This window comes from Podospora pseudopauciseta, chromosome 3, assembly GCF_035222475.1.
Source record: "Podospora pseudopauciseta strain CBS 411.78 chromosome 3, whole genome shotgun sequence".
Taxonomy (NCBI): domain Eukaryota; kingdom Fungi; phylum Ascomycota; class Sordariomycetes; order Sordariales; family Podosporaceae; genus Podospora; species Podospora pseudopauciseta.
The window spans coordinates 2022683-2044566 of NC_085893.1; the positions used below are offsets into that span (position 1 = coordinate 2022683).

At 53.1% G+C, this 21884-nt stretch overlaps 11 protein-coding genes across 11 annotated transcripts; 7 read left to right on the top strand and 4 right to left on the bottom strand.

Moving 5' to 3' along the window:
• Nucleotides 1-452: 452 nt before the first annotated feature.
• QC763_305720 (uncharacterized protein) lies at nucleotides 453-4000 on the top strand (the record flags this gene model as incomplete). Its single annotated transcript, XM_062911017.1, has 1 exon — nucleotides 453-4000. The coding sequence occupies one exon, from the start codon at nucleotides 453-455 to the stop codon at nucleotides 3522-3524; it is 3072 nt and encodes a 1023-aa protein (XP_062767017.1). The 3' UTR covers nucleotides 3525-4000.
• Nucleotides 4001-4363: 363 nt separating this feature from the next.
• QC763_305730 (uncharacterized protein) lies at nucleotides 4364-5461 on the top strand. Its single transcript, XM_062911018.1, has 2 exons — nucleotides 4364-4597; nucleotides 4652-5461. Exons 1-2 carry the CDS (start codon nucleotides 4502-4504, stop codon nucleotides 5441-5443), a joined length of 888 nt encoding a protein of 295 aa, XP_062767018.1. The 5' UTR covers nucleotides 4364-4501; the 3' UTR covers nucleotides 5444-5461.
• A 162-nt stretch (nucleotides 5462-5623) lies between these two features.
• On the bottom strand, nucleotides 5624-6289 carry rec14 (Ski complex subunit Rec14; the record flags this gene model as incomplete). The annotated part of the gene is made up of 2 exons (XM_062911019.1): nucleotides 5624-6128; nucleotides 6181-6289. 2 exons carry the CDS (start codon nucleotides 6287-6289, stop codon nucleotides 5725-5727), a joined length of 513 nt encoding a protein of 170 aa, XP_062767019.1. The 3' UTR covers nucleotides 5624-5724.
• A 1122-nt stretch (nucleotides 6290-7411) lies between these two features.
• QC763_305750 (uncharacterized protein) lies at nucleotides 7412-9342 on the bottom strand (the record flags this gene model as incomplete). The annotated part of the gene is made up of 2 exons (XM_062911020.1): nucleotides 7547-9342; nucleotides 7412-7494 (listed from the first exon to the last, which is right to left on the bottom strand). The coding sequence occupies exons 1-2, from the start codon at nucleotides 7914-7916 to the stop codon at nucleotides 7412-7414; spliced, it is 453 nt and encodes a 150-aa protein (XP_062767020.1). The 5' UTR covers nucleotides 7917-9342.
• Nucleotides 7852-10216, top strand: CDC10 (cell division control protein). The gene is made up of 3 exons (XM_062911021.1): nucleotides 7852-8702; nucleotides 8788-9350; nucleotides 9403-10216. The coding sequence occupies exons 1-3, from the start codon at nucleotides 8582-8584 to the stop codon at nucleotides 9730-9732; spliced, it is 1014 nt and encodes a 337-aa protein (XP_062767021.1). The 5' UTR covers nucleotides 7852-8581; the 3' UTR covers nucleotides 9733-10216.
• Nucleotides 10217-10480: 264 nt separating this feature from the next.
• On the top strand, nucleotides 10481-11845 carry QC763_305770 (uncharacterized protein; the record flags this gene model as incomplete). Its single annotated transcript, XM_062911022.1, has 1 exon — nucleotides 10481-11845. One exon carries the CDS (start codon nucleotides 10481-10483, stop codon nucleotides 11843-11845), a length of 1365 nt encoding a protein of 454 aa, XP_062767022.1.
• Nucleotides 11846-12107: 262 nt separating this feature from the next.
• QC763_305790 (uncharacterized protein) lies at nucleotides 12108-13341 on the top strand (the record flags this gene model as incomplete). Its single annotated transcript, XM_062911023.1, is given in 3 exon segments — nucleotides 12108-12818; nucleotides 12878-13065; nucleotides 13082-13341. The coding sequence occupies 2 exon segments, from the start codon at nucleotides 12108-12110 to the stop codon at nucleotides 13040-13042; spliced, it is 876 nt and encodes a 291-aa protein (XP_062767023.1). The 3' UTR covers nucleotides 13043-13065; nucleotides 13082-13341.
• On the bottom strand, nucleotides 13075-15158 carry QC763_305800 (uncharacterized protein). Its single transcript, XM_062911024.1, has 2 exons — nucleotides 14152-15158; nucleotides 13075-14082 (listed from the first exon to the last, which is right to left on the bottom strand). The coding sequence occupies exons 1-2, from the start codon at nucleotides 14573-14575 to the stop codon at nucleotides 13385-13387; spliced, it is 1122 nt and encodes a 373-aa protein (XP_062767024.1). The 5' UTR covers nucleotides 14576-15158; the 3' UTR covers nucleotides 13075-13384.
• A 194-nt stretch (nucleotides 15159-15352) lies between these two features.
• UBA2 (E1 ubiquitin-activating protein uba2) lies at nucleotides 15353-17932 on the top strand. The gene is made up of 4 exons (XM_062911025.1): nucleotides 15353-15688; nucleotides 15761-17009; nucleotides 17075-17153; nucleotides 17210-17932. The coding sequence occupies exons 1-4, from the start codon at nucleotides 15464-15466 to the stop codon at nucleotides 17532-17534; spliced, it is 1878 nt and encodes a 625-aa protein (XP_062767025.1). The 5' UTR covers nucleotides 15353-15463; the 3' UTR covers nucleotides 17535-17932.
• On the bottom strand, nucleotides 16986-19630 carry QC763_305815 (uncharacterized protein). The gene is made up of 3 exons (XM_062911026.1): nucleotides 18612-19630; nucleotides 17970-18543; nucleotides 16986-17719 (listed from the first exon to the last, which is right to left on the bottom strand). Exons 1-3 carry the CDS (start codon nucleotides 18858-18860, stop codon nucleotides 17571-17573), a joined length of 972 nt encoding a protein of 323 aa, XP_062767026.1. The 5' UTR covers nucleotides 18861-19630; the 3' UTR covers nucleotides 16986-17570.
• LCB3 (Long-chain base-1-phosphate phosphatase) lies at nucleotides 18828-21565 on the top strand. Its single transcript, XM_062911027.1, has 4 exons — nucleotides 18828-19510; nucleotides 19739-19955; nucleotides 20014-21275; nucleotides 21347-21565. The coding sequence occupies exons 1-4, from the start codon at nucleotides 19387-19389 to the stop codon at nucleotides 21433-21435; spliced, it is 1692 nt and encodes a 563-aa protein (XP_062767027.1). The 5' UTR covers nucleotides 18828-19386; the 3' UTR covers nucleotides 21436-21565.
• The last annotated feature ends 319 nt before the right edge of the window (nucleotides 21566-21884 follow it).

Here is a 21884-nt window from a genome sequence, read left to right on the forward strand (position 1 = left end):
ACACTCGAGGCCTGTGATACTGAGCTGAGTGCCCCTCGGCGGCGCTGTCACAAGCTCCATCCTTGGCTCAACTCCAATTGCATATGACGCAAGTGGTCGCGACGGTTCTCCCAGCTCCCCGACGACAAGCTTCCCTCGAACGCTGAGCCCTGCGAACTGGTGTTCAGTTTATTTCATACATCCATCCACAACCGATTCCCTATCGTATATATCAATTCTTCTTGCGCACAAGACCATCCATTTGTTGCCACTGCCAACATCGTCTCGCACAACTGAGCGAGGCGCACTTGCTGTGGGACTGGGCTGCCTCTGGATCCCGACTTATCCGTTGATACCCTTCAAGGTTGCCATTCACAAAACCACAATATCTTACAGTTCAAGGACACCGAGCGCGTTACTCCCAGTCCGCTCTCGGAAGTCCTGCCACCAACACCGTTCCATCTACCTCCAAGATGGTTTCTCGAAAACCGCTTCCTCCAAATGCGACATTCGACCCCGCCGTACCATCACATGCTCGATCGCCAGAACCAAAGCCCGAAGCACAACAAGAATTCGTATTACCGCCCTTTGAATCCACTGGTGGATTCTGGGACGATACCTCGAACAATATAAACCAGAATCAAAACACCGACGCTGCACAAGACATGTCGAACTCGCACCAGCCAGGCCAGGCTGCTGGCAACTATGCGGGCTTGGAGGAGGAGAATGTCTGGGCTAATAATAATAGCTCTTCCAACCTCGATCGAGTCCCGACAGTTTTGAGGCCCGGAAGCAGCCATCGAATGGACAACACTGGATCTCTGGGAAAAGTGGCGGAGAGGACAGACGCGGGGTTAGATGTCACACGGGTGCCGACCATCCTGAGGCCCGCTGGCGGGCCGTCCAGTCGAGAGACCAACCCATTCAAAAGAAAGATGCATAACCAGGATGGATCAGCGAATCCTGCGTCAACATCCTCCACCACTCCTCTCCCAGAATCCCTGACTGGGGCATTTTCAGACCTAGCCGTTGGAGATACGACCAAGAACCCGTGGCAACCAGCGCTTAGCGACAACAGCGCACTTGGCCAACGGCCGTCGTATCAGTTACCAGAGCCGTCGCCAGGGATGGAGGACGGCTGGAAGGGCTCGGAGCCACCGCGCCCATCGACATCTACGCCACCAAGGCTCTTGTCACTCCCTTCGGAGGAGGGCTCCGCGGGCTGGGAGAGCGAAAGAGACAAGCCCCCTAACATCCAGTTAGGGTTCACAGCGGAGGAGGACGAGGTTCTTGGTGATTCCCACGCCTGGGATGACCTTGGCACTGTCAACAAGGGGAATGGTACAGCCGCCGTGCCCGCTGTTCCTGATAAGGGCGGTTCAGACGACGAGTGGAATTTGATAGACGTGGATCCTCCTCGCTCTAGTCAGCCCAATGTCCAACAAAGTCCCTCTAATTCTAAGTCAAGCCCACCTCGGAGAAGGGATACATGGGAAGACTTTGATGAAGAAAAGGATACTCCCCAGCCGAGCACCTCACAACAGGTAGCAGCGCCCGTAACGAAAGACCAACCGCCGCCTCAGGGGAAAGCTCCTGAACTTCCTGCAAGGACTGAACTTCCACCACGAACAGAGCTTCCTCGACGAACATCAAGCGAGCAACCGCCGCCACAACCTCCCCGTCCTGTGGACAAGAACGAAACATACCACATCAAGAACATCAATTGGTTTGATATAACGGCTGCCAAAAACCCGAGATCGACGCCTATTCTTGTTCAGAATGCCAACGGCCCCTGCCCTCTTGTTGCTCTTGTTAACGCCCTTACACTTACCACGCCGGCTGATAAGAACACGGCGCTGGTTGATACGCTAAAGACACGAGAACAAGTCAGCCTGGGTTTGCTACTTGATGCTGTGTTCGATGAGTTAATGTCCGAGAGGCGTCTTGATCCAAATGTTCCCCTACCGGATATCACCCAACTTTACAGCTTCCTCCAGGGACTGCACACTGGCATGAACGTCAATCCTCGGTTTATTCCAACAGAGTCTATCTTGCAATCTTTCAAGAGCACGTCGCTTACTCATATTCACCCGAGTCAACGCGGCGAGATGTCTATACCTGGAACTTTTGAGCATACCAAGGAGATGACACTGTACTCGACCTTTTCGATACCGCTGATTCACGGCTGGCTGCCTCGTCCGGACGATATTGTTTACCAATCCTTTGCGCGGCAGGCGGCTTCCTATGAAGATGTCCAGAATCTACTTTTCCGGGAAGAGGAGCTAGACGATAAACTAAGTAGCAGCCACCACGAGGGGTTGACCGAAGAGGAGCAGCAACTGTACCAAGACATTCTTTCGATCAAGTCGTTTTTGCACAGCTCTGCCACGCAGCTTACCAACTTTGGTTTGGAGGTTATCAAGAAGTCGATGAAGCCAGGATCAGTTGCTATCTTGTTCAGAAACGATCATTTCGCCACTCTGTACCGACATCCTCAGACGCTGGAGCTTCTCACGCTGGTTACCGATGCAGGATATGCAGGTCACGCCGAGGTTGTGTGGGAATCTCTCGTCGACACCACCGGCGAAAAGGCCGAGTTCTTTTCAGGAGACTTCCGTGTTGTAGGTGGCGCTTCACATACTTCATCGACGCCCGCTGCTAGACCTCAAGGGTCTGGCAGCTGGGCTGACGTGGCCTCCAGCTCTGGCAACAGACGAAGCAGAGAACAGGGCCGTGGTGGCCGAAGCAGTTCTAGTGAGGCTCCAACCTCGCCAACAACCGAACAAGAGGACCGAGACTTTGCCATGGCGCTCCAACTCCAAGAGGAAGAGGACAACCGTCATCGTCAAGAGGAAGACCGCCGTCGTAGAGAAGCCAGGTTGTCAGAGCAGTACATTGAACAGCAGGGACGGGCAGCTCAAGCGCATAACAGCCGTGGTGGGGCCGGCTCAGGCCGAGGAGGCAGCCACGCTGCGTCTCGTAGTACGAGCTCGTTGGGATCCTCGGGTACCGCCAACACCGGCCGTCGTGCCCCAAGCGGAATCCGCGTCACTTCATCCACTCCTACAGTAGCTTCCTCGAACAACAGTGCTACGCCCAATCGTTCTCGGCCATCCACGCAAACAGTTAGATCGCTGATTCCGCCTGTTCAGCCGGCGGCCGCGGCGAATAGAGACCCGGAGGCTGGGTTGGATGATGCTCCTCCTAGTTATGAGCAAGCATCTCAACAGGCGGCGTACGAGCCGCCGACTGGTCATCCGGCACACCCCGCTAGTAGCCCGACCGCGGCGACGTCACAGCCGGCGTCTACTCCCGGGGGAACGCAAAGGCCAAGCACGGGCGCTTCTCAGCCCTCGCCGAGGGTTAATAATGCCCCTAGAACGGGCGGAAGTGCTGGAGGGAGGGCGCCGAGTGGGAGTCATGGGTATCCGGGAGCTGGAGGTGCTGGACCGGGGAGGCAAGGGTTGAGACAGGGGGTTCCAGTTGTGCCTGCTAATGGACGGCCTGGGGTGGGAGAGGAGAGGGAGAAGTGTGTGGTGATGTAGAGTGTTTTGTTTCAAGAAGCTGCTTTTCGGCTTTGCTGATGGGCGTGGTATATCGGCTGGGATTTTTGGGATGGGTTCAGATTCATGATTTGATAAGTTTTGGCGATGGGTATGGTTATAGGGAGATGAGAGTGGTGATCACAGTACACGAGAAAATACCGAGCTTCATGTGGTGGAGGGTAGATTATTGGGGTAATGGAAGGAGTGGACTCGAGGAAGGGACCTTACTATAGTGTATATGACGATGTGGCGCTTTGCATTTTTAGTGGCTCATGTGGTGAAGAGTGTTCGTCTGGAATTATTAGATGCTGTTTGGTGTTGTCCAATTGTGATGTTTGGAGGTTTGAGGCTGATGAGTGGACACATTAGTTTTGCTTTTTGTGAGTGTTGGTTGAGATTGTTGAGAAAGAACTGCTGGAGAGTAGCAGATGAGTAGACAAATCCATCATTTACGACATTTTCATGTAAATGGCCACAACAACCAAGTCACACAGAGTACCTGCATGGTTCCGTATGACAAAAACCATCGTGATCTGATGTTGGTGTTGAGATGGGATAATTGCCCGCTGGCCAATCAGAGCAGCGGAACCCGGTGCTTGCACCCCTGCAGATTCTAGTTGCCGTGGCTGTTGTTGGTGATCAATATTAGAGGAGGTTTTCGCTGACATCATTGGTCGAGACAGGCGTCTGGTAGCGAGATGCAACTGCCTTTGGGAGCTGCCAAAGAGGGGAACTTGAGTTAATAGATGGTTGCTGTGCCTCTTCTTTTCTTGATCCTCCCTCTGATCTTCTCTTTTTTTTTTTTTTTTTTTTTTTGCTTGATTTAAAGAGGTGCGAAGTGTGGCACAGTAGGAGAGTTACATTGCGAGGAGCTGTCAGCAAAGAAACACCACACCACCGCCCGTGATATCTTGAGTTCTCACCATCCGACAACACTTTATACGAAACAAACCAGGAAGGAATACAAACCCATCAAAATGGCCACCTCAACATTGGGTCTCATACCAAACTGGTACCCCCCCACCCGCGAAAACTACGACCTCATCCTCTCCTTGTGGAAGTGGTTCCCTGCCGTACGTTTCCCCCCTCCCTCTCCTCTTCAATCCGCCCCAAACTAACACTTCCAGTTCGCCTCCCTCCAATGGGCAACAACCTGGTACGGCATGGGCAAAACCTCCCTTCCCTCCCCGCTCAACCTGCCCGGCCGTCTAGCCTGGCTAACAATGGAATCCCCCGGCTTCCTCACCCTCCTCTACACCTTCTTTCGTCTCCCCCCGCAACTTTCCGTCACCGACCTCCCCTGGCAAAACTCCGTCCTCGCTGGCCTCTTCGTAATCCACTACTCCTACCGCGCCATCCTCTTCCCCCTCCTCCAACCATCCATGGCACCAATGCACCTCTCCATCTGGGCCTCGGCCTTCTCCTTCCAAGTCATCAACGGGCTTATGCTCGGGTCCTGGCTAGGCGGGTACGGACCAACCTCCCAAGAAGACTGGGATAACCTCTTGCCGTTTGGAACACTGCAGTTCAGCGTTGGCATCGCGATTTTTTACGTGGGGCTGGCGGCGAACTACTATCATGATGATGAGCTGAGGGAGATAAGGAGGAGGGAGAACCATCGCCAGGATAGGCTGGTTAAAGAAGGCAGGGTGAAGAGGGGGGATGTGAGCAGACATTATGAGGTTCCCAAGGCGGGCTTGTTCAAGTACATGTTGTATCCGCATTACTTTGTCGAGTGGGTCGAGTGGTTTGGGTATTGGACTGCGGCGGGGTACGGGTGTGTGCCGGCGAGGTGCTTCTTGTTCAATGAGGTTGCGTCGATGTTGCCCAGAGCGGTGAGGGGGAAGGCCTGGTATGTTGAGAAATTCGGGGAGGAGAAGGTGGGGAAGAAGTGGGCGGTTATTCCGGGGGTTTGGTAGGATCAGGAAGGGAAAAGGGGAGAGGAGGTAGGATGGGCGTGAGGGAGGGGGTAGTGGCCAGAGAAAGGAGGATAATGGTTTGGTCGACGAGCTGGAGTTGAGCTTGGTCCAGAGAATAAGCACACGATGACTTTCACGAGATATGCCATGACATATACCGCCAGGTCAGCGACAACGACGACGTGAATAACCATATATTGTCATCTATCAGAGTGCCTCCCCGACCATCAAGCAAATATATCCTGCTAGCAATGCTCCAAAACACCCCTTTTTAGACTCCTTTAAATACCCGTAGCCTCCCGATAGAAACTCAAACTCCGACTAGCACCCGCCGCGCAAAACCTCTCTCCTTTACCCATCCCAGGCCCAAGCGCACGTTCGGTCGGTGGCAACCAGCGTACACACCACAAAGCCTTGTCCGTCTCGCTGTGCGTAGCCACACAAGCCCCCCTTGCGACATCCCAGACCTTGACCTTGCCATCCAGCTGCCCACTGAGGAGGTAGTCTCCCGTATCGTTCCAGTCGAGTGATGTGATCCACGACGGCCTGTTGCCCGGCGCGCTCAAGTTCGCGACGTGCTCTCCATGCTCCATGTCATAGAGAGCGATGATACCGGCGTTGCCGGCAGCAGCCAGCCTCTTGCAGCCGGGTGAGAAGGCTACGGTTCGTACCGGTTTGGCGAGACCTATCCCTCTGTCAGCTTTTGTCCCTCAAAACAAAGTGAAAGATGAACCCACCAGAAAGCGAATAAACCATCCTCCCCGCATCATTATTAAAGACATACACCCCCCCATTCTCATGCCCCGACGCCGTCAACCTCCCATCCCTACTCAAATCCACCGCCATCGCAAAACTGCCCCCTCCCCCGGCAGCTCCTCTCCCACCCCCGGTCTCGTACGTCTGTATCTTCTCCTTCGCTGTCAAATCCCAGACGTGGATTCTCCCATCACTAGTGGTGCACGCCAAAAAGTTCTCGTCAGCGCTCAGCGCAATCGCCCAGGCGTCCCCCTTGCCGTTGTCGGAAACGGTTGGGACCTCCCATTGGAGTTCATATTCTTTTCTATCGGGGTTCAACCGCCAGATCTTGACATCGCCGCCGAAGCCGACCGAGGCAAAGATGTTGCCTGTTTGGGGGCCGCGGGCGGTGGTGAGGTGGTGGCAGCCGAGTTTGTGGGCGTTGGGGATGGTTTGGGCGAGGGGGTAGGTTGGGGCGGTGGTGTCGTGGATGCGGAGGGAGGAGGAGCCTGAGGAGGAGATGAGGCTTGAGGGGGTGGGTGCGAGGGAGAAGATGTCGGCCGGGTGGGCTGTGAGGGGAACTGGTGTTAGCTATCAAGGAAGATGGCGGGGCGAATTGCGATTGCTCGCCTACCTTGGTCGACCGTGTGGGCGGTAAGATATTGCTTAGACTGGAGATTATGTTAGTACGTGATTGACAAACAAGCACGACACGAGAGACATACCATTGTCACCTATCCATGAAACCATGCAATTTTGAGAAAGGGTTTTGTTGGAGAGATCAAGAATGGGATCCGATGCGACTTGCTGGCGGTTGAGCAGCTGCCCTGGGAAGGTTTATGGTGGGGTAGCTGTTCTTAGAGACGTCACTGCGGCAGGCAGCGAGTGGGCTGGAAGGATGCAGCATATAAATTTTGAAATCCACATTGGACTACTACTAGTGATTTTTGGAGTATTCACTTTGAATATGCTATTTTGGTTTGTTTCATTTTCCAGGGCAGTTGTCGATAGCCACCCTTATAGGCACAAGAGCCCCTTTAGAATACACGTGCGTGCTGTTGCTCGTCACAGCACTACACTCTGTTAAGTACAGACATATACATGTACGTCCAGGACATTCTCTCCACGTCCTGTCCACAAGCTTGAAGAGTTGGTATTTCCTACGCCTGACAACTTCAACACTGACCCCTGACCTCAGCCCAACAGCACCTCCTCCCGTTCTTATTCAGCCATTTATTTGGTCTTAGCCTTGACCTCTTCCTCGGCTTGAGCCTCCTCCTTGGCCTTGGCCTCCTGGTGCAGGAACCCCCTGAGTCCTGAAGAAACAGTCAGCTTATATGGAATCGCCCCTGAGCAGAACTTCCTTACTTGATGCGCAGGTAGGGCAGACATAATGCATACGCTTCATCCCACCACACGCCGGGCAGACGCAAAGCGCCGTTACGTCCTTGATAGCCTTGCCGGCCATTTGTCTGTGTCTCTTCTTCATGTGCGATGTCTTCTTCTTTGGTACAGCCTTGAGAATACCCTCCCAAATCCCCTCCAAGACTTCTGGTAATGATGGAAGACCGAGCGAGATGCCTACTGGGATGGCGATGTTGAGGTTGGGAAACAGGGGGAGCGAGAGTTGTCGTACAAGAACCTGGGCCCTTGATGCCGAGAAGACTGTTGGTGGGAGGAGTCTGGGGAGGAAAGAGGCCGAGGAAGCCATCCTCATCGCTTGTGCCGCCATTGCCATTTTTGCTTGGTAATATTCTTGAATTTCGAACCCGATTGTACCGCCAAAGTAACTCGTCTGAAATCGACCAATGCCTTCCTTTCCCTCTCAATATTCCGGTATGTCCTCCTCTCGTGGCTGTACCGTGGCGGTGTGGATGACGCTGTCGGGTCGGTCTCGGTCGTCGACCCAAAAAATATTGTCGGCCGGTGCTCTTCGCGATGGATTGTCCCACCACTTCAATCCACTCGAGACATTGAAAAAGAATGGGCCGGGATGGCACGGTCCCTCTCCTGCTTCTGAGCTGCCACTGCAGCGCTGGAGAATGCGCTAAGACCCTCTAAACCCAATTTAGGTTGTGCCTGGGGCAGCAGCTCCACCAGGCCAATCAGGTGCCGGCTATGACCCGTCCCCCTTTCCCCAGCTGGCGAGCGACCCCTTGGACGGAAATTATTGTTTGGCACACGCTGCTGGCAGGAAAGGTCCACGGTGCTACCACGAAAATCCCCCAACCATTCGAAACCTCAACCCGACAGCAACTCTCGTCGATACACTCCATCTTCACCTCTCCATATCCCCCGTGAGCGCCTCTATTTCCCGGTGCTGTGCCCCTGTCTGCTTTTTGGAATAGCTCCATAGCGTGTCTCCCGTCTCCCGTCTTCAGCCAGTTATAACCTACCGCCACAATGGCCGCCATGCCTGCTGCCACCATCTACCCCCAGAGCCACGTCGGTTTCGACAGCATCACGTCCCAGATCGAGCGCAAGTTGCTCAAGCGTGGCTTCCAGTTCAACGTCATCTGCGTCGGTCAGTCTGCTTCTCCCAACTAACACCTTCCATTCTCCACTCCTCCCGTTCGCGAGCTGGGATTGACGTGTCTCGTGCAATGCAGGCCAGACGGGTCTCGGCAAGTCGACCTTGATCAACACCATCTTCGCCTCTCACCTCATCGAGTCCAAGGGCAGGTTGCTCCCTGACGAGACCATTCGCTCCACCACCGAGATCCAGTCCGTTTCGCACATCATCGAGGAGAACGGCGTCCGCCTCAGACTCAACATTGTCGATACCCCCGGCTATGGCGACCTCATCAACAACGACAGGTGCTGGGACCCTATCGTCAAGTACATCAAGGACCAGCATTCGGCCTACCTCCGCAAGGAACTCACTGCCCAGCGTGAGCGCTACATTCAGGACACGCGCATCCACTGCTGCTTGTTCTTCATCCAGCCATCGGGTCACTCCCTTAAGCCCATCGATATTGTCGTGCTCAAGAAGCTCTCTGATGTTGTCAACGTCGTTCCCGTCATCGCCAAGTCCGATTCCCTGACTTTGGAGGAGCGCATGGCTTTCAAGGAGCGCATCAAGGAGGAGTTTGCTTTCCACAACCTCAAGATGTACCCCTATGACAACGAGGAATTTGACGACGAGGAGCGTGCTGTCAACAGCCAGATTAAGGTGAGCTAATAATTTTAGGTCACTATTAGGTCTTGGCTAACATGATTTTCAGAGCTTGATTCCTTTCGCCGTCGTCGGTTCCGAGAAGTCAATCATCGTCAACAACAAGCAAGTCCGTGGCCGCCAGAATCGGTGGGGAGTGATCAACGTTGAGGACGAGACCCACTGCGAGTTTGTCTACCTCCGAAATTTCCTCCTCCGCACCCACCTCCAGGACCTCATTGAGACGACATCTCAAATTCACTACGAGACCTTCCGCGCCAAGCAGCTCTTGGCCCTCAAGGACCCCAGCGCCCAGGGCCACGGCAGCAGACCCATCAGCCCGGCTGCTGACCGCGAGATGAGCCGCAGCTCGCAAAGAATGACCATGAACGGCTACTAAGACAACCGAGCCTCTAATCACGCATACACGCACACCCACTTACACTTATAGTAGTGTTTATTCGTCGCCTACAACATATGACCATGACAGACCTTTTGATATCCCGGCAGAAGTAGTGCAGTGCCACCAGAAACGCAGAAAAAGCTCTTACAACATCGAAACGAGAACGGGGGGACGGAGCAGCGAGGGATGTGGGGAGGGAAAATAGCGAGGCGCATATGTGATTGCGGTTTGGCCGTCTGGTGTTTTATGTCGTCTTGTTGGCAGTTATTCCGGTGGACTGGACTCTTATTATCCTATTTTCTTTTTATTATCCGAAGCTCTTTCGCATCTTTGCAACTTTTTTTCCCTTTTCTTCTTTTAATTACCCCGGGCCCTCCACAAATTAATAGAGAGCTAGTTTCGATACCTGACGGAGAATACAGATGAGATGTTATAAATGTGTATTTAAAACCGGACTGTCTTGAGTTGATGATCGGTGTCCGTTGTCCGTTTGAACTGGCCATCAAGAGTCCGGCTGTTGGTGGGTTGGTTGTAGCTGGGTTAGGGTTTATAGCTCCAACCGCCACTGACGCGTTTAGACGCGACCAATTACTGCGGACCAAGAACTTAAAAATCGACAACTCACTTTTGAGAATGTAGCTTGCCATCAACTAGTTTTCAATCATTAATGAAGTCTGATGGTTTTGTTCCTTCTGTTGATACCCTCCAACGTGTCTCTTTTTTTCTAGTCTCATTCCTTCCAACAATGCCACCACCCAAAAAGGTTGACAAAGGGATCGTTTCCCTCGACCGGGAAACTCCCATTCAGGAGGAGGTCAAACCGCTGATAGAAGACATCCTGAGGGCAGAATACTGCGTTCAGGGGTCGGTGTTTCTTGTGGAGGGGATCGACACGGTGAGGGTGGTTGGTGGGGCGGGGAAGATGGTGAGGTTGCTGTTGGGGGATGGGAACCTGGTGATTCAGGGGTTTGTGAAGGGGGTTATGCACTGGGTTGTGGAGGGGGGGAAGGTTTTTGAGGGGGGGTATGTCAGGTTGGATAAGTTTGAGGTGGTTGAGATCGAGGGGGAGAGGGTGTTGGTGATTGGGGATTTGAGGATTGTGGGGTGGGATGAGGGGTATTTGGGGGTTTTGAGGGGGGAGGGCAGGGAGGTTAAGGATGTCGGGGGGCTGAGGGAGGGGGGAACGGGGGGGGAAAGGTTGTTTGGGTTGGAGAGGAGGGTTAGGGAGATGGAGGTTAGGAGGGAGAGGGAGAGGGAGAGGGAGGAGGAGGAGAGGAGGAGGGAGGAGGGGAGCAGAAAGGAGCTGGAGGCTGAGGTTGCTGAGCGGGAAAAGCAGGCTGTTGAGCGGGAATGGGAGGAAGAGGCGAAGAAGGAGGAGGAAGATGAGGGTTGCATCTCTGAGTGGGACTATGATGATGATGGTTTTGAACAGATGGTGATATCGACCGAGAGGGCTACCCAGAGGAGGGTCATGGCTACCGCATACACCGGCACAAGCGTTAATTACACCACGACGCCACAGCGACCACCGGTGTTCAAGCAGCAATCGATTCAACATCCACAAGTCCTGTTGCCTCCTCCCTCTCGCCAGATATTAACTCCTAGAACACCTCAGCCTCAGCCGCCTATCAAACCCCAGGAAAACACCACACCGAAACCGCTTCCCTGGCTTGCCAGCGATCCTACTCAACCCCTAAAGCTCACACCCCTCAGCCAAATCCCATATTTACCCTACAAACAAAACTGGATGGTCAACGTTCTCGTTGTTGTCGCCCAACTCGGAGAAACAGAATCGTGTCCGTATCCCCCCTTTGTTCAAAGGCAGGCTAGGGTCATTGATCAGAGTACACCACATAGGCACATCCATTTGACAGTATTCTTGGAGCCAGCCGGGTTTGAGCCGAAGCTAGGCGAGGTCTACCTTTTGCTGGGTGTCAAGAATCACAAGTTTGATGGGGGTAGCTTGAAGAAGTATGCGAGTGACAAGCCCAAGGGGGGTGGGAGGTGGTGGGTGGAGGGACGAGGGTTGGGGTGGTGTAAGGAGATGGTGAAGGAGTTGGAGATCTGGTGGGCTCAGCAACAGGTGGGTGTTGTTGGGGAGGAGGGTTGAAGATGCCCGGGAAATGGAGTTCAGTTGCGAATCGTCCATTCTCCAGCAAGGAAAGTTCGGCGGTTCCAACCATTTCCACAATGGGTCTTAAGGCAGCGACATCCACTCTTTAAGGACTCCCAATCTTCAATAAGATCAAAGGTGTTCTTCATCCACACCAATCATGAAATCCTCAAGAAAACGGAAGAACAGCTTGGTATTGTGAGGGCTCACGTGACCACGCCCCAGTTTCGCGAACAAAGAGTGGTGCACCGAGCGACAAATGACTGGCTGGGAAGGCGCCTTCCCCAGCCCCTCCTCCACAGAGCCTCCCGTCTCCTGCCTCAAGAGCTGCAAAACAGCCAATTCAACACAAACGACGAAAACGCACAAAATTATTCCGACTTTTTCGCTCAAGACCACAGCCGCTGGTATTTTGCGATTTTGCGACCATCGTGATAACCAGAATACATATCTGTTGCGCCTACTATCGCCAAATTCACCCAAGACATCCTTCCCGCTGACGTCACTCACCGACCTCTTCTCACTCACCTTGACCCAACCACACCACACCTATCTTCTCAGCTTTCTCACGACTCTCTCATCACCCCAAATAAAAACAGCAACCATGCCACCCCGCCGCTCCACCCGAGCGACAACCAAGGCCGCCAGCCAATCCAAGCTGAACTTCTCCAACAAAATCACCAAACCGCTCCCCGCCCGCCCCAATCAAAAAGACAAGGCTGTCAAGCTTGAGGAAGTCATCACAAGAACAGCCACCCCCTCCCCTCCCCCCTCCTCCGAGCCAGCTCCTGAACAAGAACTTTCGCCGGCGGAGGTTAACGCGGCAAAGGTTTCGCAGGCGGCGATTAATCGTTACTGGAAGGGGATTGAAGACTCGAGGCTGGCGAAGGAAGTTCACAAGAAGCATGGGACTGGGTTGGGGACGGGGGAGAAGGTTTTGAGGTATTTTGACGTTAGCAGTCAGTTTGGGGTAAGTTTCCGGAAATTGTTCAAGGGAAAGGGATGGGTGCTGACGAGGTGATAATATAGCCATGTGTGGGGATTACACGACTCGAGAGGTGGCAGAGGGCGGAGAGGCTGGGGCTCAACCCGCCGATTGAGGTGCTGGCGGTGATTGTCAAAGAAGGGAGGGGGGAGGAGAAGGCGCATTTGGATCAGTTGTTGAGTAGTACTGCGATTGGGGAGAGGGAGTAAATTCCACCAGGAGGGGGGGGGGGGTGGGGGTGGGGGAAGGGGAATATGCGAAATGACATGGAGTTTTGGAGTTGGGGAGCTGCTTTCGGGGGAAGGGGATCACAAAAGGGAAACAAGGGCAGGATTTGGAAGGGGGGTGTTATCAGGAGAGGAGAATTTGTGCCAACATAATCGAGTTGCTACACATCCTTGCTAGATATGCACCTTGCTAATTACATGTACTTTTTACATAGCTTGACATCACCGATACAGGTCATCGCAAACAGAACGAGCAACATAATCTCGCTCTACTCTATATTCTATCAACACCTGAGGCGCTCTCCTTTAGTCTATGAAAAGTTTTTAATACCAGATACTCCTCGTCCGATGATGCGGCGCCCTCTCCCTCCCCTCGTTCTCCATCTCCTTGATGGTATCATAGAGGAAGAAATCAATCAAAATCGCATTCACCCTCGCCCCTGGATTTTCTCTCAATATCTCCCTCCGTATCAACTCCACACACCAGATACTGCACGCCCGGAGCTGGATCTCCCAGTTGCTACCCGAGGGGATGTCACGTTTGAGCTGCACGGCGGTTTCGAGGGGTGGGCTGTATTGGATGCAGCCGAGCTGGTTGAGCATCTGCGGGATGCGGTAGTCGGCAAACATGGTTATCTTGTCAATGTCGTAAAATTTGCCGTAGGGGCCTTGGCCCTCGAAGCAAGCCCAGAGATCGGCGACGAGGATCTGGGCGCGTTTGAGGAGGCGGATGGGTTTCTTGCGAGGGAAGGAAGGGGGGGAGTGGGTGTCGTTGAAGCAGGAAAAGTTGGAGGCGAGGGTGTTGACTAGGCGAGCGGCGGAGTTGTTGGAGGAGGTTACGAGGTGGAGGGGGTGGCAGGAGAATTTCTCGTAGAGGATCTGGCCGGCTTCACGGAGACAGGAGAGACGGGCGGCGAGGAGGGGCATTTCTTCCGAGGTGGCGGAGCGGAAGACGTGTTTGAGGGTGGAGAGGGTGAGTTCTTCTTCGTTTTGCCAGAAGTGAGGGTCTGTTATGGGGATGCCTGGGGTGGATGGTGTTAGTCTCGTGGTGTAGTGGTATATGTGTAAGAGAGAGATGGGAAAAGACATACCCTCCTCCAACGCCCTCTGTAAAGCAGCCACCAAACTCCAATACCCTGTCCATCTCCTCCCCTTGTACTCGATGGAAAACCTCTCTTCTTCACCCCTCTCACTCCAAAAACAAAAGTTCAAAAGATCCATGGTGAAGATAAAGGCCACCACATCCTCTGGCTTGTCACCCTTTGATGGGTGAGGGTGAAGCTCGTGTGCCGCCCAGGTGGCCGGTGAGTAAGACTTTGTTTGCATCTGAGAGTAGATGGCTCTGGCGGCGTTTTTGCATGACCGCATGTCGAGGGCTACGTCGATGGAGTTGTTGTAGACATATTCGGCTGATTCGAGGACGCCCGTGTCAGGCTCAGCGGCGACTTGTGGTTTACCGGCGATGTGTTGGCGGAGGAGCTCGAGGAGTTCAAGATCTGGTTCGGAGTCTGACATTTTTTTCCGGGTTTCTATTTGTCAGTTGGTATTTTTGTGAGTTTGGTCTTTTAGATGAGAGATTTTCCTATGAGATTTTGACTCTCCAGATCGCAAAACAAAAATAAAAGGGTGTTTGTTGGGATGTATGACTGGAAGTGAGTGAGTGGCTGATGTGGATTAAGCGGTCAATTGAGGATGAAAATCAGATAAGTGGGACTGTGCAGTCAAGCATAAAGTCTGGGCGGGCTGAAGGGGCTTTTGATCACGACGAGAACAACTGGAATCATGAAATATTAGGAAAAGAAGAGGTTTGAGAAGCATTTTGATGTGGTATATAAACTGGAAAGCTTTTTTTCATGGCGATACCGAGATTTGCCGTGGCAGCATGTTTCAATATTTGTTTGGAGGTTGAAGCTCGGATAGGATGAGGCTGATAACCTGTAACAGGCGCATCTTGAAGGCTTGTTGCCGTCGAAAGACAAGGCAGAAGAGATATTCCTTTTCAAGTAATAAGCTTGAGGGGTCTGATTTCAACCGAAGGCAAAGAAAGCTCCATCGTAAAGTCATCTTCACTTGAGGTTAGTTTTAAAAGAAGCTTGAAAATAGAAGTTGAAAACAGTAGCGAGGTGAAAGAGCGATGAGCTCAGTGTAAGAGCAGCACAGGTGCGCCTGGCAGGCAGGGCGGCCAATGGGGGGCGTCTCCAGGAAGCCGAGTGGGGCCCTGCAGTGTGCCATGACCCACACCAATGATGCCCGTCGCGTTCCCTGCCTTTCAAATCGCAGCAATTCGAAGCTCTCTTCCCGAAAGCACTTCCCAAACACACAAACCCGGCAATAGCTGTCGCCCACACATTACAACTCTACCGAGTAAGACGCAAGGTTTGGCAGAACCCGCTTTTGCCCACCATGTCGTCAGACCCTGAATTCGACGGCGTGTCACCGCTGACCGAAGCTAAGAAGTCGCGGGTGCTCATGGTTGGCGCTGGGGGCATCGGATGCGAATTACTCAAGAACCTCGTCTTGACCGGCTTTGGAGAGACGCACATCGTCGACCTCGACACAATCGACCTTAGTAACCTGAATCGACAGTTTCTCTTTCGACAGGAACACATCAAGAAGTCGAAAGCGCTGGTAATTGCACCGCAACTGCCCAAGTCGCAATGGTCCGTGAAATCGCAAGGCTGACATGCATGGTATTTCTAGGTCGCCACAGAGGCTGCGCAAAAGTTCAACCCGAACGTCAAGATCGTCCCATACCATGCGAACATCAAGGACCCTCAGTTCAACATTGAGTGGTTTAGCAGCTTTAGGATAGTTTTCAACGCCCTCGACAACTTGGAGGCCCGACGACATGTGAACAAGATGTGCTTGGCGGCCGATGTGCCACTGATTGAGAGCGGCACCACCGGGTTCAATGGCCAGGTTCAGGTCATCAAGAAGGGCGTGACGGCCTGCTATGACTGCACAGCCAAGGAAACACCGAAATCGTTCCCAGTTTGCACGATTCGCAGCACACCGAGCCAGCCGATCCACTGCATCGTCTGGGGTAAGAGCTACCTCCTAAACGAAATCTTTGGTACAAGCGAGGACGAGTCCGCCTTCGATCACACCACCGATGCTGATGATGCGAAGGAGATTGAAGAGCTGAAGAGGGAGTCGGAGGCACTGCGGAGCATTCGACAGTCAGTCGGCACACCAGAGTTCAGCGAAGCTCTCTTCCAGAAAGTGTTCAACACAGATATTGTCCGGTTGAGGTCGATGGAAGACATGTGGAAGAGCAGGAAGCCGCCCGAGCCACTCGACTACAAGGCCCTGATGGAGAAGGCGTCTACCCTTGACAAGGAAGCCGTGGTCGAAGACCAACAAAAGGTTTGGACGCTGGAAGAGAATTTGATTGTCTTTAACGACAGTCTCGATCGGCTCGGCAAGCGCGTAATGGAAAGCAAAGCTGCCGGCCAAGATGCTGTCATCACTTTCGACAAGGACGACGAGGACACCCTCGACTTTGTCGCTGCCAGTGCCAATATTCGATCGACACTCTTCGGCATCGACCGGAAATCAAAGTTCGACATCAAGCAAATGGCGGGTAATATCATTCCTGCCATCGCCACCACCAATGCCATTGTGGCTGGCCTCTGTGTTTTGGAGGCGTTCAAAGTCCTCAAGGGCCAGTACAGCCAGGCGAAGGAAATCTTCCTCACTCCTTTTGCTACCCAAAGACTGCTCGGATCCGACAAGTCGCGAGAGCCAAATCCCGCCTGCCCGGTCTGCAGCTCGTTTCAGATACGGTCGCTGGTAGACTTTTCCAAGGCTACGCTCAATGACTTTGTGGAGGACTTTGTCAAAGAGGAGCTTGGCTATGGGGAGAAGGAGTTTGCTATCAGCACGGAGGTGGGAATCATCTATGATCCTGATGAAACGGATAATTTGGAGAAGAAGTTGTCCGAGCTTGGTATGTTTTCCTGTTTCGTTATTCATGAAGGTTTTACAGGGTATTTCTAACAGTATTGTACACAGGCATCAAATCTGACTCCTTCTTGACCATTACCGACGAGGATGACGAGCTCGTCAACGTGGTTGTCGCCCTTTCAGAATCGTACGTCTCGGTTATTTATTCCTCTCACCAGACCAGTTGACTGACATCCCTTACAGGAAAGAGCCCCTCGAGGATAAACCCGTCAAGGGGATTTTCTCCTCTGAGAAGAAGATCGAGATCCCAGCCAAGCCTAAGCAGCCGGCCACGGAAACCAACGGCGCTGCCAGCGATAGTCCCCCGCTTGTGGTCTCCCTCACGAAGCCTACTGACGGTGTCACCCCCGCTAAGCGCTCTCACCCCGATAGTGAAGAGGGGATTGCGAAGAAGGTCAAGACGATCGCTGCTGGTGCTGATGAGGAAGGCGATATCGTCATAGTGGACGATGCGCCTTTGGACGCTGGTGGTAGTGGTAGTGGGGGGGCGATTGTCATTGATGATTAATTCTTCCGACTCTTTGAAATATCGAGAGAGGTGAGTTCAAGCGCTGAGTCCACCATCGAGGTTGAGAATGCAGTTATTAGCGTACTGGTTTTTGGCGAGGAAGGAGGCGGCATCGGCGACTTCGTCTGGGGTGCCGAAGCGTTGGAGGGGGATGAGGTTTTGTAATTTGTCGATGTTGGTCATATCTGGGGGATTGGCGAAAAGTCAGTGAATGTGATGGGGCGGGGGAGTTTGTAGGAGTAGGATGCATGTGTGTGTTTTGTTTTTGTGTGTGATTTGCTATTTGGCCTGGCGAAGAAGGGGGGATGGAAAAGGGCAAGGCATGGGACATGGCTTGTGGAGTTTTGTAATCATAACAGCTGAGAAGACGTTGATCTTTCACAGAGGAATACTGAACAAAATATGAAAAGTAAGAGAGGGGAGAGAAAGACTTACCTTTTGTCATTGGGGTGTGGATGTATCCTGGTACAATAGCATTGACTCTTACACCCGACTGTCCGTACTCCACTGCTAGAGTATTTGTTAATCCCAAAACCCCGGCTTTGGTGGCGGCGTAGACTGCGCTGCCTGTGATTGCTTTTGTTGCCAGCAAGGAAGCGATGTTGATGATGACGCCCTGGGAGCCAGTTCTGTAGCTTCCTGGGTGGAGCTGGGGGGGTTCAGGGGTGATGGGGGTTGTTTCTTCGTCCTCCTCTTCTTCTGGGGTGAGTTTTTGACTTTGGGGGAGCTCGGCTTGTTCGGTGGTGATGTCAATTTCTTGGACTGGTTCAGATGATGAGGGGGTTGAGGGAGAAGAGAGTTTGGACTCCCAGTGGGCGGCGGCGGCGGCTTTGGCTGAGCGGCGGGCCGCGGTTGTGTGGGCGATCATGGACTTGCCGATGTACTTGCAGCCGAGGATTGTGCCGAGGAGGTTGGTGGAGAGGAGCTCGTCGATTTCAAACTTGCCGGTGTGAAGGAGGAGTTTGGTTTGGGAGATGCCGGCTGAGTTGATGAGGATGTCGATTTTGGGCTGGATGGGGTGGGTTAGTGATGTGTGTGGGTGATATGGGGGGTTGGTTATGAGGGAGGGAACCATACGTGACGTTTTAGGAGGGTTTCCCAGTGTTCTTTGACTGTTATGTTCATGTGGTAGGGGACGTGGAGGGTGGGATTGTTGAAGCCTACGACGAGCCTGCGGTCGAACTTGGGCTTTACGCCGGCTTTGCGGGAGGCCATGATGACTTTGGCGCCTTCTTGGGCGAAGCGTTTGGCGATTGCGTGGCCTATGCCTGAGGAAGCACCGGTTACGAGGGCGATTTTTCCCTTGAGGGGGTATTGAACAGACATTTTGGGGTTTGGGTTGTGAGTTGTGTGATGTTGAAGAGTGAGCGAGTTGAAGTGTGAATGAGATATCCCACTGAGTTATGTAATTGGTGGTGTATATTTTACGGTATAGTACACTTAACGTGTAATACAGGGGTTGAAGTTACGCAAGCTTGTGATTTGGCACAACACACGACTAACTGATCGCCTTGTATTGGTCTCACAGAGGGACGGACGAACTGCAAGATAAATTTAGGGGGGCTGCTGCCAAGGAGAGGCATCCAGGGGAGTTTGCAGACAGAACTGCCTTTGCCTTCCAAGTTGTTGGATCTGGGACGGAGGAGGAACAAATCGGGTCTCCGCTGCGACGCAAAACCGAATTGTGACTGGGTTGGCTTTTTGACTTTTACACGCTCCCGAGATTTATCGCGATATTTTTTGAAGGGCTTGAGTGCTCTTCTACGTACGGACACACACATAACCAACCCAAAGATCTGAGAGAACACGGCGAGCGACAACGAATTTATGACGACGGCAACGGACGGTTTCCATGTGTAAACCTGCGAACGGCTCGGGCTCGGGCTCAGAGCTCCCAGTTGCCCCGCTACCTGTCAGTGGTGACGAGAAGGCGAAGGATGTGGTGGTGGATGCTGGATTGAAGAGCCTCGACCATTGTATGTCTCCCGAATCGCGCGATTTTTTTCTGTCGGGGGGGATATTTGGAGAACAGCATACTTCTTTGTTGAGACGCGACACAATGTACCTTGAGGACTTGAAGATGGAACAGGACCGACAGTCAACTCCGCCTGTCTCTCCGCCATGTCTTCTACACTGCCGGTGGCACAGCGCTACTCGCATTCGATAGTCACGGGAAACGAGATGCTGACATGTGAATTTTGTAGATCGGCGAGCGCTTCCAAAATGGCGATATTCTTTGCGACAATGCCTCCTGCCGCTCGTGCGGTGGGAGACACCCTATCTCGCCGCTTTCCAGAATGCCGTACGAACACCAGCTCTCGATAGCTACTTTGCGATCACGGCCAACCTTGGCACACATACATTCTTTATGATTGGGCTGCCGATCCTGTTCTGGTGCGGCTTCAGGGGCTTTGGAAAGGGGTATGGACTTTTGCTGCAACCAGGCAACAGGAAATCGCGGCTAATTGGGGGTATACAGACTCGTTCATATCCTTGCTGAAGGCGTCTTCTTCACCGGCTTCCTCAAAGACATGTGCTCCCTCCCTCGTCCGCTCTCACCACCTCTCCAGCGCATCACCATGTCTGGCTCTGCTGCTCTCGAATACGGCTTCCCCTCCACCCACTCCGCCAACGCAGTCTCTGTTGCAGTCTACGCTATCCTCATGTTGCGAAGTGACCATAACATCTACTCGCCCACCACGACCATTGCCCTCGAAGCCCTTGCTTACTTTTACGCTCTCTCGATTGTTATCGGCCGTCTTTACTGCGGTATGCACGGGTTCATCGACGTCATTATCGGGTCTATTATGGGAACGGCTATCTCTCTCGTTGAGTTCTACTACGCCCCGGCTGTGGAAGAGTGGATGTACTCTTCCAACTACGCCGCTCCCTTGATCGTGGCGTTGATCATTCTTGTACTTGTGCGTGTTCACCCCGAGCCAGCAGACGACTGCCCATGCTTCGACGACAGCGTGGCTTTTGCCGGTGTGATGATCGGGTTGGAGTGCGGTATGTGGCGGTTTGCGAGGTACTCCCCTTATACCACTATCTACAACGGGTCAGACGCTACGTTCTCCCTCGCTGCGATGGGGTGGCCTTTGTCTATTGGTCGCGTCGTTTTTGGCGTTCTGATGATCTTCGCCTGGAGAGAGGCGATGAAGCCAGCTCTGTTGAAGTTCCTGCCTCATTTGTATAGGTTGTTAGAACGTGTGGGCATGTCCCTGCCCAGAAGGTTCTTCGTGCCGGCGAGCGAGTACAAGGATGTGCCGCTGCATGTGAGGGATGATAACCTGATTCCGAATGTATCTGATTTTCCCAAGGTGATGAGGAGCATCAGGGGCCCGGGTCGCGGTAGGAGCGTGAGTATCGGGCCGCAAAGTGCGGCGGATGCGTATGAGACGTTGGCGTATCGCGAGCGGAGAAGGAGGGAGTCTTTGGAGGGTGACAATGGTGGGGTGAAGAGCAAGGGGAGCTTGACGTCTCTTAGGGAGAGTGCGGCGAAGCAGAGCGGGGTGGATGTTTTTGAGGATGGGGGGAAGAGTTCTGGGGTGCAGCAGCAGAATGGGAGGGTGGCGGAGTTTGAGAAGATGATGGGGACAGGAACGGTCGTGGTTGCTAATGAGGAGGAGATGGTGCTTGGTGTGGAGGATGAGTTGGGGGAGAAGGAGGTTTTCTCGAGGCTGGTGAAGCCGAGAGTGAGGTATGATGTGGAGGTAGTGACCAAGCTGGTTGTTTACACGGGTATGTTTTCTTCTGCTTGTGGATGGCGAGGGGTTGTTGTTTTTGGTTTACTAACGCTTGTACCACCCCAGGAATCGCTTGGTTGGCCGTGGATCTGATTCTTGTCACTTTTGAGATGATTGGGATTGGTGCGGGGCACTTGGTGGCGGCGGCACCATGATGAACTTTAGAGGTGAGAAGAGAAATTCTGGAATACGCCAACGCCTTTTAATGTTTGCAACTTCTCTTTGGCTATTGGCTTTGTAATAGTTCTTGATACATAATGAATGAGGATTTATGATGATGATGAGCCTTGCGTTTCTTGTGTCTAGGTAACGAGCTGGTTCTCTAAAAGACCAAGACATGGTCGATTCCACGGGCTCCAGTCAGAGGCTGCCAGAGATCAACAAAGGTCAAGGCGGTCAGGGACGCCCCTCTCCCGACCAGTCGGTCAACACCCGCTGGCCGGTGATGGAGAACCCCTGCGGCTCAACTGTGAATGGATGGATCAATCAGCGCCATGTTCTGGGTCCTCGGTGCCTGGGTTTGATCTAATCTAATCTCCATGTAACCCGATTTGCTGTCACCATCACTTACAGATCTGACTGGAGGAGCTTCGAGAAGCCAAGC